The sequence below is a fragment of the Patella vulgata genome, chromosome 7, assembly GCF_932274485.2.
Source record: "Patella vulgata chromosome 7, xgPatVulg1.2, whole genome shotgun sequence".
In the NCBI taxonomy this organism is placed as follows: Eukaryota; Metazoa; Mollusca; class Gastropoda; family Patellidae; genus Patella; species Patella vulgata.
Window position 1 is genome coordinate 56,053,786 of NC_065885.2, and position 18,749 is coordinate 56,072,534.

At 34.6% G+C, this 18,749-nt stretch overlaps 2 protein-coding genes across 7 annotated transcripts in view; one reads left to right on the forward strand and one right to left on the reverse strand.

Moving 5' to 3' along the window:
* Window positions 1–1,447: 1,447 nt before the first annotated feature.
* LOC126826830 (DNA fragmentation factor subunit beta) lies at window positions 1,448–10,715 on the reverse strand. Of its 2 annotated transcripts, XM_050555936.1 has the most exons (6): window positions 10,522–10,715; window positions 8,612–8,741; window positions 7,719–7,913; window positions 6,720–6,799; window positions 5,205–5,479; window positions 1,448–4,735 (listed from the first exon to the last, which is right to left on the reverse strand). In XM_050555936.1, the coding sequence occupies exons 1-6, from the start codon at window positions 10,657–10,659 to the stop codon at window positions 4,543–4,545; spliced, it is 1,011 nt and encodes a 336-aa protein (XP_050411893.1). In that variant the 5' UTR covers window positions 10,660–10,715; the 3' UTR covers window positions 1,448–4,542. The 2 variants fall into 2 exon arrangements, with proteins under 2 accessions (XP_050411893.1, XP_050411895.1); XM_050555938.1 differs by lacking the exon at window positions 7,719–7,913.
* A 174-nt stretch (window positions 10,716–10,889) lies between these two features.
* Window positions 10,890–18,749, forward strand: part of LOC126826793 (centrosomal protein of 104 kDa) — a 46,184-nt gene continuing 38,324 nt past the window's right edge. For all 5 annotated transcript variants that reach the window (XM_050555871.1, XM_050555873.2, XM_050555872.1 and 2 more), the window contains exons 1-4: window positions 10,890–10,990; window positions 17,307–17,426; window positions 17,879–17,970; window positions 18,494–18,575. In XM_050555871.1, the coding sequence (XP_050411828.1) occupies window positions 17,314–17,426; window positions 17,879–17,970; window positions 18,494–18,575 (287 nt within the window). In that variant the 5' untranslated portion in view covers window positions 10,890–10,990; window positions 17,307–17,313. The remainder of the gene's footprint in view (window positions 10,991–17,306; window positions 17,427–17,878; window positions 17,971–18,493; window positions 18,576–18,749) is intronic.

The following is an 18,749-nucleotide window of genomic DNA, read 5'->3' on the forward strand; positions in this document are numbered from 1 at the left end:
AAATGATACCATTCGGTAATTTGATTTATGGAACGGTTTGTTGAATGAATAGACAATTCTGTACCAGACAATATGACCCACACCAGAGGATTTGTGCTTGACATTGTCTGTGACAGAGAGGGGGGTTGGATGGCCGGTTAGCGTGTGTAAGTTGCATCATAAGGTCTGTCATTGAGTCAACTGGCATGGTTTCGATTCCCCGGTTGTACGTGACAAGGTGTAGGGTCTCCTGTCCAACCTCATGGGTTTTCTTTGGGTCCTCCGGTTTCCCCCAACTGCTAAAGACCCCTAAGTCCCAAAATAACCTTGTTTGTGTGGAGTGGACAATCCCATTTCTCTCTCTATCATTGGTTAGCATGTCTGTATTAGGAATTAGATTGAACATTTTGTTAAAGTTACAATTTCATATTTTCTAAGAAAGTCAAAACATAATTATTTCTATGTCTTTTGCTCAATAGGTTGTCAACTCACTATTATACGATCATAGGTTATCTTTCTCACACTTAAAAATTTTCACACCGGAAATAATAACACAATTACCTCCCAATAGTGAATTATAGGATTAATAGGATTATTCTTTAACAAGGTAGGACTGTTTATAGATACCATCTATTTTAGGGCTTGATTTTAATACATTTTAAAAATATAACTTAAAAATATGAAATTGTAACTTTAATTAGAATCAATTAGTGTTAATTATTATTTGTTAATATATATGTATATATGTACCATGTTTATTAAACTAAAACACAACTTAAACACTTGTCTTTTTTGTTTACTTTTTGTCCCCAGCCTTTCGAAGAAAGCAGGGTACTATTGTAATGGATCTGTCTGTCTGTCACACTTTTTGGGACACATTAACTCTCCTGATTGAGGTAGAATGTTCAAACTTGGCATAGGTGTTAATTAGGTGAATGCCTTAATGGGGTTTGAAAATGAGCATTTTCTGCTTAGGGTAAGCAGAGATCATCAATTTGATTGGTTGATGCTTTGGGACTCGATAACTTTGGTTCTAATTAAGTGAGTGATGAAACTTGGTGTATGGTTTCATTATATTAATACCTAAGTGCGATAATGAATCATAAGTTAGTCCTGAAATAACCTAATTTGTGTCGAGTCTCTCTCTCTCTCTCTTCTCTTCTCTCTCTCTCTCTTCTCTCTCTCTCTTCTCTCTCTCTTCTCTCTCTCTCTCTTCTCTCTCTCTCTCTTCTCACTCTCTCTTCTCTCTCTCTCTTCTCTCTCTCTCTCTCTTCTCTCTCTCTCTCTTCTCTCTCTCTTCTCTCTCTCTCTCTCTTCTCTCTCTCTCTTCTCTCTCTCTCTCCTCTTCTCTTCTCTCTCCTCTCTCTCTCTCTCTCTCTCTCTCTCTCTCTCTCTCTCTCTCTCTCTCTGACAATTGTTCTGTTTCTTGGGCATTTGAAAGTTTTGTTATAAAGAATGAAACAGGTGATACAGCGAAAAGATAACTTCATTTCTATCCAAAGTTGCAACATTCAATTACTATTAACTTAAATATTCAAGTTTTTATAAATAACATAACTGTCAATAAAAGGTATAGCCCTTCAAGATTCAAACAATCCATATAGAAAAATATAACCAAGCTGCCAGAAAAAATATTTTTGTTGCTAAAACAATAAACTTCATTAAAATGAGTATTCTAAGTTAATTCAATGGATAAAATAATTCGGGCAGTACAGCAACTTTACTTAAATTTAACTGATTATATTATGAATACATCAACATACTATGTCGTACTAGTATAACATAATCGTCATATAAGAAATTATGGTACTTGACCCATACCATAACAAAAATTATGGTACTTGATCCGTCCCATAAGAAATTATGGTACTTGATCCATACCATAAGAAATTACATGGTATTTGACCCACACCATACAAGAAATTATGGTACTTGACCCATACCATATAAGAAATTATGGTACTTGATATGGTACTTGACCCATAACATAGAATAAATTATGGAACTTGACCCATAACATAGAATAAATCATGGTACTTGACCAATACTATACAATACATGTATATGAAATTATGGTATTTGATATGGTATTTGACCCATACCATGCGGGTAATTATGGCCAATACCATATAAGAAATTATAGTACTTCATATGGTACTTGACCCATAACATACAAGTAATTATGGTACATGGCCCATACCATATAAGAAATTATCGTACTTGGCCCATACCTTACAAGTAATTATGGTACTTGACACATACCATATTATATATAAAATTTATGGTACTTGAGTAACTTGACCCATACCATATAAAACAATGGTTCTTGACTGTCTTAATTCATATTCACCTACAGTCATGTGCAGCTTAAGGTCCCAAAGAGGACCTATTACTACAGCATGTGCTACTGGTTTGTACATAATACATGAAATATAAAATATGGCAAACATCTTTAACATTTATTAATATAAAAATGTATATTTTTATACTGGTATATAGCAACAACAATTAATATGATGTACATATATTATAGATCTGGATTCCAGTTGAATATACATAACAGAGATCATATAAAAATACATACAATTAATACAGATTGTTTGTAAGGTTCGATGCTAAGTAAGTTTTATATTGGAATGGTACTTAACATTTCACCAACATAATACTTTAGTCATTTTCTGACTAACATACAGTAAATTTCATATCAAAGTTTCATAATCACACTACATTTACTTTTAAAGTCCATGGTCGACTTTGGTAAGGTTAAACTTAATTAAAGCCACACACAAAATTCCCAAATCATTCATATATATATATACTCTTCAAAAAAAGTAGGGGATATCCAGAAACAAAACAAAACTGCGGAAATGCACTGCTGTTATTATTAGAGGTAACCAGTGTATTTTAATAACAGGCCAATTGCCTACACATGAACATAAACAGTTCATATGGGCTGCTTATCTGATGGCTCCATTTCACTCGCAAAGAGATACACCGTCAAAAGTGAAAATGGACGTTTTTGATTTTTGTCTTAATAATGAGTAATTGCTCCACCAATTCTCAGACATTCAGCCATTCGTCGTGGCATGCTCCTAATCAACCGTCCAATCACGATTTGGGGCAATCTGACCCACTCCTCTTGCAGTGCCACGGCCAATTCTTGCAGTGTTGTCGGTTGACGTTGACGTCGACGAACACATCTCCAATCAAATTAAACATAACACACTAAAGCAAAGATACGCTAAACAGTAAATCTTATGCAAGAACCGATAGAAAAGCAAACATGGATAGATAAACCAGCACGCGGCAGTTTTCATCAACCCTTCCTTGAAGTGTCAAATTTGACAATGAACCCCTCTCACGTGTATGGTGCTATTGCGTGTCACATATGCAGCTGAGTGGTTCTATTGGGACGATAAGTTCTTCATTTGTGAACATACTCTAAAAGCATGTCAAATGTCCATGGCTATTTATCATATCGCAACCTGCATAGGTATTTGCATTTCAATATCCCCAATTTCTTTTTTAAGAGTTTATATTAGCACCACAAAAAAAAAAAATTTAACCTTTGATTTTCAAAATAAGGATATCATCATTCATATATATATTAGCACCACAAAAAAAACCCAGATTTTTAATCTTTGATTTTCGAAATAAGGACATCATCATCATGACCTTCATAAGTATCAAAGGTTGAGTTTAAACTAAGATGATAAATTGGTCAATAATCACACAGCATCCAAATTTTTATATTTTTGGGGTTGTCCTGAAGTACCTGGATGATTATAAGCACCAAATTTAAAAAAATTATTCCCATTCATATTTTACACTAGACTTTCAGGGGAAAATAAACAATTTTATGGAATTCTTTTTTAAAATCTAGTATCAAAAATGACAGAAATCATAGTGAAACCACTGATTGAAGAACGTACAAAAAATGCTTTCTACCTCACAAATGATATGTTTTATCTGTCTTATGCTCTCTTGAAAGTCAGTCTGTTCTTAAAAAAATGTATAAATACTGTCATTATGAGGAACACTATATTGAATTTGATGCAGCATAAGGGTACAACCCTAGTCCAGATCACAGTCTCTTACATAAGGCCCTTTATTTAGCAACAGTTTAATTTAGTCAAACCCTAATCAAGATCACACTGACACAGTATCTTACTCGTGATCTTGGATGACATTTAATAACAGCTTAACTTCGTTCTCTACAGAGACAAAACCTGATCCAGATCACTCTGAAACAAACAATGTCTGATGCTAAATGTACAGTAGATACTTTATGTCATTTAGCATCAGCTGGTTACTTTATGATAACAGCTTAATTTGGTTCATCACAGAGCTAAACCCTAATCAAGATTGCACTGAAAGAAACAGTCGCTTAATCTTGATAACTGATCACATTCAGCAAAGGTTTATCCTGTTTTGTTCAGAGAAACATTTTACAAGAACTAAATCTTAGTCAAGATCACACTGAAACAAACAGTCTCTTACTCTTGATTCTTTATGACATTAAACAATAGTTTATAACTTTTAGTTATTCCACAGCTGGTATCATTATTGACAGAAATCCTGCCATTTCAATGTTCCTTCTCGAGCAGATTTTTTATGACATGCGATTTGAACTAATTTTAGATTAGATGCTGTGAACAGAAGCTTATAGACATATTTCCAGTCGATATGTTTATCTTTTGGTTTCTGTTTGGCTGCCTCTATTAAAGTAGGAATAACTTCTCTTGATTTTTCGATTCTATAATAATAAGACATACAATATTATACGACATAAATTAATCAGTTGTTTAACTATCAACATTATTCGATGGAACCAACAGAAACGAGAGAGAGAGAAATGGGGTTTAACGTCCACTCGACACAAACTTGTGGGAGGAGTGGGGGGGGGGGAGATGTCAAGTAACATGATTTTAATTCCCTGTGGGTAATTTCCGGGTCCTCCGGTTTGTTCCCACTGCTAAAGGCCCCTGCACGCAAGCGAATTATTGAAATAAAATTGAACCATATGCTAGTCCCAAAATGACCTAGTTTGAGTCGAGTGGATGTTAAACCCCATTTCTCTCTTTTGATAAAGATGTGAGAATCCTCGTCTAACCATCACCAGAAATAAACTTCTAAAATAACTTGTATTCCATATAATCGTGTCATGTGTTATTCTCATCCAGTTACTAAATGCCACTTAAACAATTTATAGATTTCATACTTACATATGATCCAAATTCCACAAACCAAATAACTGCCTGTAACCACGGGAGGCGTAGGGATTGATAGTATGTAATAATTCACATTTATTTACATCAAAAGCACCTTGACAACGGAACCAGCCCTCCCTGTCACACAGTCTTTTTCCAGCTTTGGCTGTCCGATCAAAATAATGACCATGAAAATCATTGGCTTTCAATTTTTCAGTAAGTTCTTGGAGTAAATCTAATAAAACTTCCTTGGTATGACCTTTAGCCTCTTTTTCAATCTGATCTTTAGCCTATATAATAAAGTAAAGATGTTATTTTTTTATAACTCTGTACACTACTTCCCCCAAAACACACCATGATGTAATACAGTTATACATGACTGACTTCTCATTTAAAAAAGAGAGAGAGAAAGAGAGAGAGAGAGAGAGAGAGATGAGGTTTAACATCCACTGACACAAACTAGATCATCTTAGGACTAACACATTGTTCAATTTATTTCAATAATTCGCTTGCGCGTAGGGATCTTTAGTAGTGGGAGGAAACCGGAGAACCTTCGAGAAAACCCACTACGTTGGACAGGCGACCCTACTCCTTGTCATGTACAACTGGGGAATCGAAACCACGCCAGTTGACTCATTGACGGACCTTATGATACAGCGCGCACATGCTAACCATTCAGCCATCCAATCCCCCACATTTACAAAATTGTGTCAGTTTCATGTTCAAGTTTTCGACTTGCTCTTCTGCAAATCATCGTTTACCCTTTATCACTGAAGACATTAAGAGGAATTCGTGACATATTTGTAACTATTAACCTGGTAATTATTATTATTACAGCATATTTATAGTGAGCACTTTCATATCACGTGTTCAGGGGCACTTTAAAAAGTGACAATATAATCATACTCCCCCCCCCCCCCCACCAAAAAGATTATGGACAATTGTTTTCAGAGTCAGTTAAAAGTTTGATTAAACAAATGTGTTTTAAGTTGTTATTTAAAAGAATATAAAGATGTTCCACATCTTAAACTAAATGGTAGATTATCCTATAAAACAGGTACTTGATAACTAAAAGAGCGCTGACAATAAGAGTCTAGTTGAACAGTTTTGGGTGTATAAAGTTCTAAAAGATCTGAGAGGTAAACAAGAGCTAAATCAATTCAATCTTTAAAAGGTAACCAGTGTAAACTATGTAAAACAGGAGTTATGCAGTCACATTTCTTAGTTAATGCTTATATGAATATGATTACTTTTGACTTACATATGTAGTAAATTGACTATTTACACATGTAATTTATATGACTTATTTCCTAAATACATGTATTGTAGTTTGAATTTGTATTTTGTTCTGTGTTCAATATTACTTTTAATTTACTGTCATATTGTTGATATTGAAGCAGATCATAGTTTATTTAGTTTCATAAACATTTTAAAAGCTAATTGAAAGCTGACATAAAATTACATCAAACCAGCTAATACAATGTTTTGATTTATATTTTTTTCAACATTTGTTAGTATATATCATCATACCGTAGTGTAATAACTTCTAATACGTGTCTGTGCACTATTCTTCATGAGATCACTCTTCGTCTTATATTTCTTGTTTATACCTGTAACACACAAAAATACTCAAAATTACAAGAAGTTCACCTGAGGTAGAATATTTTGGTCAGAGTACATTCTCCAAGATCTCTCTTTTCTTGGTATCATGCAATTCATTATTCCCAGGCCTGGTGCTGGTTTTCTTATAATGTTAACTGAAATCTAAGTTTGTAGGTCAACTATCACCTCTTTTGGTATCTTCTAAGAAATGTTGAATTGTTTCTCAAGGAGAAAACCGATTTTTTGCATAATCTGTTAACTATGTGCAAAATTGATTATAGTTTTCTTCTTTTTTCTATTTTTTTATGGTCTATTTAAAAATCCCCTCTAATCTATAATTTCTAAAGAGGCCAATCCCACATGCTGCTTATATTTTTACATGTTCCTGATCATGTCAATTTCGATGTGCAATACAAAAATACAACAGAAACTGCTACTCACAACTGCTTCCAAAACCAAAATCAGGTACTCAAGCCTAGCAATAAGGCACCTGTCACAGACATTTTCAGGCACAATCTCTCTGGTGCCTGTTAGGGGGGGGGGCCGAATAGTTAACACCTTCACATTGAATCAGAAGGTCTGTCATTGAGCCAAGTGGCCTGTTTTTTCGCTTCCCCGCTTGTACACGAAAAGGAGTATGGTCGCCTGTCCAACCTCGTGGGTTTCCTTGGGGTCCTCTGGTTTCCTCCCACTGCTAAAGATCCCTACATGCCAGCAAATTATTGAAATAAAATTGAACTATGTGTTAGTCCCGTAATGACCTAGTTTGTGTTGAGTAGAGGTTAACTCTCTCTCTCTCTCTCTCCTGTCATTTTGTCTGGCTCAGATTTGTCACTTTCGTTGATTTTACTAATACTGACATTTTGTATGGTACAATTAAACAGTTATTTCCAGGCCTGGTACTGTATGAAATGTGAAATAAAGTACCTTCAAACCACTCTTCATTTTCATATCTTTGTTCAGATTTAATATCAGTGCCTAACATTTCTAGATAACTAGACATAACATGAATTTTACTAGGTGAATCATCATCTTCCATAAACTCACGAATCTGTTCAGCTAACTGATTCTTCCTAGTACAGTTTAATAATTTCTGTAAGGCATCATGTATTAAGGCACCAGCTGAATTACAATGAAAATTAAACACGTAAGAAACATTAGCCCATTTAGACTAATGTTTAGACACTGTTGTTTTATATGCACACCAATTTGAATATGGCTGGCCTTGGTTTTCCATACCATCTGAAGTTCAGATTCTGAACAACCAGACACGTTTCATTAGCCCTGCAGGCATTATCCCCGAGAAGTGGAAACCAGACTTAAAATATTCCAAGGCTCTTCTGAGCCCAGGATTTAAACCCAGAACATTTTAGTAGGAAATGAAATGAAATGGGGTTTAACGTCCTACTGTTCTGTTCCAGCTGGGCTAATGAAGACGGGCATACGCCATAGTGTGTGCTATTAGGGAAATTTTGCCAGGGAAGCGGAACTATGGCCTACTCTTATATCAAATTCCAACTGCCAAGTGATCTTTTAGTAGGACTAGGCTCAAATACTGATGTTTTTCACAGCAAGGATAACATCAATATTCATTGATGGGATTAATATTTAATTCTGATACTTGTTTTTAATTTGGAATATTATGGACAATATTGAGTTAGAGGTTTAGCTCCTTTAAAATACCACATACACATGTAGGTTCAAATAGTTTAACAGCACTCAGACAATGATTTCAAGGAGACTTCATACAATTTCTATTTTAACCTGTTTCATTCTGGGATGCCTCCTGTAATTACACACATTCAAAGCAATCTACTAACCTCCTTTCCACTGTTCTCCATTACGCAAAAATACAAAAACTGTTTGAGTGGGAAGTGTTTTCAGAAAGGCATCAGAATCAACCAGAGTACCATCATCTTCAAGTACAATAGTTACTTCATCTTCTGGTATCTTTATTATAAGTATAAAATAAAGACATGACATGTTAGATTTGAAAGCATGGTTAAAGCTCCTCAACCCTTATACAGAATATTCAACTTCTAAAACTAGGCCTGAATAAAATGTAGACCTATACTACATCCCCATCCCATTCCATTTGCAGATAGAGCCCCAATGGCTTGGATGACCACTCAGTAATAAGCTGTCCTGACTTAGATCCTGGTGTTGGCCTAAATTGTTCATCTGGCTTTTCAAGTCTGGCTTCCCCATGTCAGTGGTGCAAGACAGAGGAAGGGCCTGGCAAGGAAACGTTTAGTGTTGAAACTACTATTCGGATATTCGTTAACAGATACAAAATAAGGGTTATCCGAATCATTTTACTATCCGTTTACTATTCGTTACAATATATTCTGACATCCCGTATGCTCTATCTCTATATTTAGCCATTTTTCCATCTGATTACTTTGAAATTTTCCCCAATGCAATTGATCACGTACGCAGCTCTGAGCATAAATGTCAACATTATGCGTATTATTTAGTGATAGTAACTAATAAAATTATTAATGCAGTGCAACGAAAACAGTAGCCTAAATAAAAAAAATATTCATTCATTCCCTGCGCTGGTTTACGGAATACAAGTTTAGACCGTGTTTTGACTTCCCACAATGAAATTTATTCATAACGACCTAGGTCACGTATATTCCAACTTACTGATTAGTTCAATAGTAGTAGATTATCAGAATGAGGCAAACGACCTTGGCGGTATAAATGGCACATGTTTTTATTTTACTTTTTTCATTCGTGTTGATTGAGCAAAATGATAAGTGGGAGGGTACGGATAACAGGAGTAGTTATACTATACAAATTCCTTCACCTCATTGATTTTTTGGGATGTCATAGATAGTCTTAATAATTACGGCTAAAGGTAGGCACGTTTTTTTCTTCGCGGCTCAAACAATTTGCAAATCAAAAGTACAATTTCATACTCGTCGTACACAGACACTCATAAACATTGAAACAAGTAAGTAATTATGAGTACCGGTATATGAACTTTTGATGGAATTTCACGTCTCCGAATTATCCGAATAGTATTTGGATAGCCAACAAAAGTATTCGGATCACAAATGTCAATCGGATTTTCAACACTAGAAAAGTATCTAGTCATTTGGATGGGACTAAAAACCAAGGTCCACAGACAGCAAGTTAAAGATCCACTGAGTCGGGCAGTTAAAGGGTATCCTCCATTCATTCAATGACAACTAATCACGGACAGTTTGTCCGAAATCTACAATTTAGCTCTAATAAAGAGGTAATTTTTCCCATGGATGTAGTAACTGAGAGAACTATTCAGACTAGTCCGATTGGGAAGTAAATATTATAGTTATAGAGAGGGAAAGAGAGAAATGGGGTTTAAGTCCACTTGACATACTAGGTCATTTTGGGACTAACACATGGTTTGATTTTATTTCAATCATTCGCTTGCATGTAGGGGTCTTTAGCAGTGGGAGGAAACCTGAGCACCCGGAGAAAACCCACAAGGTTGGACAGGCGACCCTTAATACTCCTTTCGACCATCCTTTGTCCCGTAAAACCTGGGAGTCGAAACCACGGCAGCTAATTGACTCAATGACAGACCTTATGATACAGTTCGCACGTGCTAACCATTCGGCCATCCATCCCTCCCGTAAATATTATATTATTATTAACATTACAATACATGATGTGTCATCTATGTCAATATATAAATAAATAGATAAGATTAAGATAGTGTTAAAAGTTTATTGTTTTCAACCTTTAATTTTTCTGCCCCCTTTTTCAAAAATTCTTTAAAATTCTTTGCCGTTATTCCATATCTCGCTGTTCTTTTCAAATCTTGGACTTTATACGCCTTCATTCCACCAGTAAATAAAGCAATAAGACGACTAAGCATTTTATAAATCGTTATTGCTTTGGAATTTAGCCACTTTCGATTTTAGTATTTACCGCCATTTTTAACATCACGTGATAAAATAAACGTTCAGATTCTTTATTCTTAATATTTATCGAATAAAACACGACACATTTGACTGTATATACATTGTTTAGTTTAAGTTAGTATAATAATGCATAATATAATCAAATTCTACATGTAATAGCCATTTCTCGTGCTTTCTCGCGGTCGCGACACCATTTTTTCCAATGTACACAAACTGAGTGTTGTCAAGAATGACAAACTGAATACACACGAGTATTCAAATTTTTATACTTATATAATCTCAAGAGTAAGTATTCAATACCCAAAGTTCCTTACACTTTTCTTAACCTGCAAATTATTTCTAAAAAATGTTTAATCACATTAAAATTGCATTATATTCAGCAAGTATGGACATGTTTATTTTGTATTTTCTTCAACATCATATGATATCCTCTGGATCATATTCATAATCAACATGGCATGACATCTATCTGTAGATCTGATATAGATATTCAATTTTTTTATTGATTGTCTTCCCGTCTTTAAAAAGTTCACAGTTCGGTTCCTGACTTTGTCTTCGTATTACTAGAATACAATATGTAATAATAATTGGAATAAATAATGCATTAGGCCTTATCGCCTACAGGGTAATTCATTTGTTGAGTTGAAGTGAAGAAATAAAAACCGAAATAAACCCTGATGCTGCTGATATGTTTCATGAACAATCATTTTACTTGTTTCGGTTATTGATTTGATTTTGAGTTTGGCACTATTTATTATATTATTTATAATTCACTTACAAAATATAAAAAAAAACAACAGCATGAGCAACATCAATGACTTTAATAAAAGCTACTGTCTGATTCATCGTAAATTTTAAACGGATTTCTTCGATTATGAACAAACTACTTAACGTTGGTTATTATAAACTTACCTGTGTGTTTGTAATGAACTCCCGTTCGATAAAATCCATTGCACAACTAATATTCACAACGATGAAAACAAGTTCTCTCTTGAAAAATTGAAATATCACAAACTTTTCCCAGAGAAAAATACCAATATGGAAGATGGTTACGTCACTCTGCGGAAGATATCATTTCGTATTAGGGGTGACAGCATAGGAAATTCAAGTACAATTACGACAAGAATCCATGACCACTCGGACCAAAGATCACTCGGTTCAAGACCAGTCGGACCAAGTGATAGACCACTCAGCCCAAACAAATAGACTACTCGGACCATACAAAAAGACTATTCGGACCCAACAGAAAGACGACTCGGACCAATAATAAAATGTTGTTTTAATAAATTGATAATTGCGTTTGTTTTAATATAATTACTCGAACCAATAATAAAGTGTTATTTTAATAAATTGATAATTGTGTTTATTTTAATATGACTACTCGAACCAATAATAAAGTGTTATTTGAATAAATTGATAATTGTGTGTGTTTTAATATGACTACTCGAACTAATAATAACGTGTTGTTTGAATAAATTGATAATTGTATTCCAAATCGCAAAATATCGAGAACTACACTTGTAGTCACGTTTAAAAAGGGGCATATAAACGTCCGGTCTTCGTATTATTATGTGCTGTTTATATTAACGCATCAAGGGCGGATAACTTGAAAACGTGTCTCCACCCCCCCCCCCCCATATATAGTAACCCAGGGGTTAGTGGGGTAGAACGGAATGAAACCACTGGGGATACCGCGAATGTGGAAAAAGTAAAATTAGGCTATCAGACAAGAACAGTATACCCGTATATGTAGAAACTGTCAAAAGTCTGGACATACCGAGTCTCATTGCAAGAGTAAAGAAAAATTAGATTGATATTTTTTTTTGGCACCATTATTAATTAATTTTAAAACTAATCGTTGATTTATTTACGTACACAAAATTGAACCAAACAACTCTAAATATAAGAATTCCGTATAAGAATTATTTGCTTCTTTGTATTGTGATTTAATAATAAATAAATAGCATATTGTCTAGCCTTATAATATAATTTAATTGGTCCGACTGGTCTTGTTTTGGTCAGACTGGTCTTAGTCCGAGTAGTCTTTGGTCCGACTGGTCTGGATACCTACGACAATTGGCATTGAGTTTGAGCGTTCGCACACATAACTACCCGCATTCCTGTATTTAGTTACCGTCTTTTACATTCTAGTAAAATCTCTGCAAATTTTATAGCTTTACTTTTTGAAATATTTTGTTCTAATTATTTGATTAGCGAAACGGATGGGATTATTTACTTTTGAACATGCATGCCGCACAAACACAACTATACATTCGTTTTACGGGCTTTATCACACTTTGGTCAAAACTGTCGAATCGAGAATTAATGTTCCGCTTCTTACGGGGTCATACGGGCTTAGTAGCATTATATACCCACCCGGGCACCCAATACGGCAATAGACACGCTGAGGGCTGCCGCAACATGCTTAAAGATGTTACTGAAGCGGTTATTATTCGATCGAAAGAATGCGTATAAAATTAAAAATACACTCAGAGAATTCGGAGGTAAGCTTCATGATCCTTGTTAAATTATTTATAACATAAAGAAGATAGGATATTTATAGTTTATTCATGATTTTATTTTTATGAGTATCCGTGCAATCAGTGATATTTTAATTGTGAAGAAAATTTGATAGACTGGCGATCAATGGTTTCCATATAAATCTCCTATGTAATTGCCTTCAATTGATATTTTTCGTCGCCCAAACCCATATACGATCAAAATGATCGTGCTGTCAAACTATCTTTCAATGTTAACCAACCCCCGCAACAGGTATATTGGATTCGACCAATACGTCACGAAGACATTGTTTACATCGACTCTGTCGAAATTACAAGTAAATTTTCAAATTTTTCAAGAGAGAAATTGTTCTCATCGTTGTGATAATTAGTTGTGCAATGGATTTTATCAAACGGGAGTTCATTACAAACACACAGGTAAGTTTATAATAACCAAAGTTAAGTAGTTTGTTCATAATCGAAGAAATCCGTTTAAAATTTACGATGAATCAGACAGTATGTGTTTTTGTTCTGTATGAATAAACTACGATACATGTAGTACATAGGCCTATACGTAATTATAGTTATTTTGCACTTAACACATGGTTGAAATCACATCTGATAAAATAAAATCCATTCTGCAATAAAATATTCCAATGTATAACCTGACTGCTTGTGGGGGTCATGGTGGCTAAGTGAGTAAGACGCTGGCTCGCTAGCCTGGAGGTCGGGTGTTGGATCCCTGCATTGGCCAAGAAAGTTCGTCCAGATTTTCTGGCGTGGTTCTCCCTTGTCAGTGGTGCAGGACGGAGGGCCTGAAAAGGACAGCTGTTGTTTGGATGGGACGAAAACCCGAGGTGCCATGTACACATTGGCATGCACGTAAAAGATCCGCTGTCCAGGCAAAATTTCCCTCATAGCACTCTGTATGGTGTATGCCCGTCTTCATTAGCCCTGTTCGGAGCCGAACAGTAGGACGTTAAACCCCATTTTATTTCATTTCATTTCTGACTGCTTGTGTTTATCACAACACATTGTGGCTTCTGTCACATGTTGAACAAAACCAACGAAAGATGTTTGTGAAGGCAGGGGGAGCTCAGAGACAGTAAAGTTGACAGATTTTGAAAACCATATAAAAGCAGACTTTGATGAACTGAAGACTTTTACACGTGTAATTTATATAGGAACGCAGTTAATCACCTGTCTACAACATGGATCATATTACATGTATCTCTGTTTGAATGGATAGGATACTACATCAAAGAAATTTGTTAGATCTTTAAAACTACTGCACCATAATTTCACATTCAAAACAAAGCTCTTGACTTTAGTTATGCCATGATTTATAAGCACTTATTTTGAAATTCGATCATTTTGATCGCTGACACCGCAATAAGGGAAAATATCTCACAGTCAGTATAGAATTTTGAAAGGGTCAATATGTAAATTCTGTAAAGGCACAAAACCAGACCCAACTTTTCGATAGTATTATTTTGCGTAGAATATGATGCCGAGTGGTAATCAGTCGACCGTTGGGGCGTTTTCGAGATGTTCGGGGTCAAAGGTCAAAGTGAATACGCAGCCTTCAATAAAGAAAGATGTAAACTTGCTAAATTCACCTTCATTATTTGTGACTCTGGAGGTCAAATGGTCAAATTTTCCGTTTTTCCACTTGGAAGGTTAAATGCAATACACATCAGCGTAAAATATATAAACTTAAAACTGAAGAGAAACTTGTTCTAATTAATAAATAGGAACATTTTAAAATTTATCTTTGGAATGTCGAAAAAGTTCTTGCATAACAAGAGCAAAACACTTCGAAACCCGTTTCAAAAATACGTAAAAACTGTCAAATTGAAATCTCTCTGATTTAGTTTGTATGACGATTGCTATATTAATAGTGATATTATTCAGCCGAAAAACAAATGACTATATGTTCTACCTAGCCAGGCCCTCTGTCCTACACCACTGACAAAGAGAAACCACGGCGAAAAATCCTGATGAACTTTCTTGATCAATGCTGGGATCGAACACAGGACCTCCAGGTTAGCGAGCCAGTGCCTTACTCATTGAGTCATCATGGCTCCCGCAATATCAGCTTAAAATCTTCTGGTATATTTATTGCACTTCAAACAAACTACATTGGTGAATAATGTCAGCATAAAGGAACATTAACACATTAAAGTGGCTTAACATCATTTAATTTATAGGATTTTGAATCACTTGCAAACTACAATATTGTGAAAGTTATTTTGAATGCCTGTTTTTAATTCGATTGGATTCAAGGATGGAGATTATGTATCGTAAAAAACGTTTGGTTTGTTTTTTTTGATTAAATGTTAAAGATACATTCCCGCATACAAACTTTGTGATTTGATGATATATTTGGACTAAAAACATATTCAAAGTAACCAATCTATCAAAAATTTGCTTCAATTACCTCTTAAAACTTTGTATTCGCCAGGGATACCTATAGCTACATGTATGAGTAAGCTGTTGTTAGGGCCTAGGTAAATTCTTAATTATTTCTGTCAACTTCTTTTTCCGCCGTTTATTTGCAGAGTCTTTTGTACGTTGACACCCCTCAATATTCCCAAAACCGACTAACCATTTGATCAAGAAATACCAACCGCTCCCTCACTTAAGCTGGCACACAATAAGCTGGCAGATAACAATTGGGTTGTCAGTTAGTGATACAGTGACAATTTTGCCCAGTGCTTGCCCCATGGGCGTTTTTCGGATAATCCTGGGTGTCTATATATATATACTTTCCATATATACCAAATTTGACATACTTTTATTGAAAATAACCACCCGATAAATACCTTTCTGGGAAAGTATCTTTAAATAATCAATAATAAAAAGCTCTGGAAAGTCAGATATTATCTGAATAATGCACGATCAGCGACTTTATTGACATATTTAATAGAAGATGGCGGAGGACAGATCCCCCCCCCACCCAAACAACATTCTACATTGTTCTGGAGCAGTGGTGCAAGAATAAGATCATTCCTGTATGTGTTTGTATCTCAGTGGAATAGTCTATCAAATTTTCATTTGGTTAAAGCACAATATTGGTGCCAGTCATTATCACTTATGTGATAGAACTGGTTAAACACTTTCCAAGTGAGCAGAAATTCGCCCATGTATCTGTTATCACTCGTCACTTCAGTCAGTTATATAGAGGGATAACTTGTGTTTTCCTTTTGCGTTCGTCGCTTCCGATTGTTGAAGCATTGATTACACATCTATCGTAGCAATGATCTCTGTGATAAAATAATATTTTGAACGCGTTTAACCAGTTCTATCACATATGTGATAATGACTGGCACCAATATTGTCCTTTAAGCCTATGGAGCATAAATAGGTTTGAATTTGTTAGCATTTCGCAGAAACATCTCCGACTCTAGTCTTAACATGAGGTCACTGTTTTGATTCCCATGTTTCATTTGGTTCGTGGATGGATGCATAATATTGTTTTCTGTATTATAATGTATATTGTACTTGTGTTACAAAGCAAAATCTACAATTAAACTTTAGAGATCAAACAGAAATAAAGGAACCTGCTTTATTAGTTTGTTATAAAAAAGAACGCATTCATTTGGGATTTATTTTTGAAGTACATTCATGATGTTTGTTTTTCTAACCATTATTGTTAACATAAGTTGAATAAATATAAGCCTACATACGGTACATGCATATTGATAGATATCCAGGAATTGTATTATTGTGAAATATTGATCAAAGGTTATTGCAGAACATGCAAAGAACAATGTAGATACTTACATAAACATTGAAGACCGGAAATTCCTAGCAGGGCAAAAAAAATAGTTATTGATTTTGTTAGATTATTAATTTATCTTTGTTCATGAAGTGACTTGTTCGGTAATCATCAAACTCACTAGAACTGCAACTGTTTCTATGGTTGTGTAATGCTGTGTTTCTCTCTGAAGAAAATTGGAAGACATTGTCAATAGGAGAGTTTCCATTGGTTCTCGATTTAAAATGACTATTGTTAGAATGTGTGAATGTTTTTAATTATCAATGTAAAGACAGGTCAATAACAATTGTTTTGAAATGAATCCGTTATTTATGAATTACAGAACTAAGATGCCATACAAGCTTCCATTTCGTGTTGTCCATGTATCGGGACAAGACGAAAATTTCAAGGCATCGGAACTTAATACTCATGGACCACTAACCAAGGGATGGCAGTCTTCAAGGTAAATATTTGTTTAGTAATAGTGTTGTATGATATGTAATATAAACTTAAATGTTTAACCAGAACCAGTAACTTTGCAAAGCCCTCCCATCAAAAAGTTTTGATGTAAACAAATGAAGTCGGTGGCCATAAAAAAAAAAACAGCCACTCATATGGCAAGCATTACTACACTACAAGATCACAGCCATTTTGATTCAAAGTGTTAAAACTTGTAATCTCTTTCGTTTTTTTTTAGTCAGTTAACTTTTTACTAGACCAACATTAGCTATAGAGTATGTTTGTATTTGTTGAGATTAGATATGAATTGGTATTCTGTATTTATTGCACTGGATACAGATTATGGAATCATTCAGACTTGTCTTTCCAGCTCATAACAAATGTGATGTTGACCATAGAAAATACAACCCATTATGCTTATTGACCGTTACTTTAAATTATTTTATTTTTTCACAGGTTTTGTTTATATCCGCAAGATATTGTTATTCAGTTAAACTTCAGATCACGGTTACGCAAAATACAGATTCTAGCTCATCAATATCTTATATGTAAGTACAGAATAACACAGCGAACCTGCAAAAACATGCCATTATTGACAATCAGTTTATTTCAAAAAATGGAGTTGGTGTTAAGCCATGGTTGGTCGCTTTCCTGGAGGTCCCATGTTAGATCCGTGCATTTACCGAGAAAGTTCATCATGATTTTCCATTGTGGTTCCCCCTCGTCTGAATATCAAAAACAACTTTGTGAAGTATTGGCTGGTTTGTGTGAATAAAATAGAATTATGATTACATTATTTGTCAAAGACAGATAAAGATGACAGTGTAAAAATACTAAAATTGTTGTCAACTTTTAATGACCATAGTATAATTTAAGTTCGAATTGATCGCTTTGAATAATATTTCAATCAAAATGTTTTGTAATAAAAGAAAAAGTTCTTTTGATTGTGTATGGTCTTATACTCCATTTTGGATGTTTATTCTGGCTTATTGGAGCTTTAAGTACGTGTAATGCAGCTGAACTGTTTTGTGAAATTTAGACAATACATGTAAATGTTCTTTTGTGTTACAGCAACGAAAATAGAATTTTTTGTGGGTGATGTACCCGATGGAACCAAGCCATCATTAGAGAATGCCAGATACACAAGATTAGGGTTTGTAGTTTTTAATTATTTTGATGTATTAACCCTGTTAAAGTTGTCTATTGTTCTTAAAATAAGCTTCCATGAATTCAAATAATGTAACTTAAGTATTGAAAAAATGGTAAAATCGCTGATCAGTACTTGGTTAAGCCTCTTAACGTTGCCTAGCAATTTGTCATTTTAATT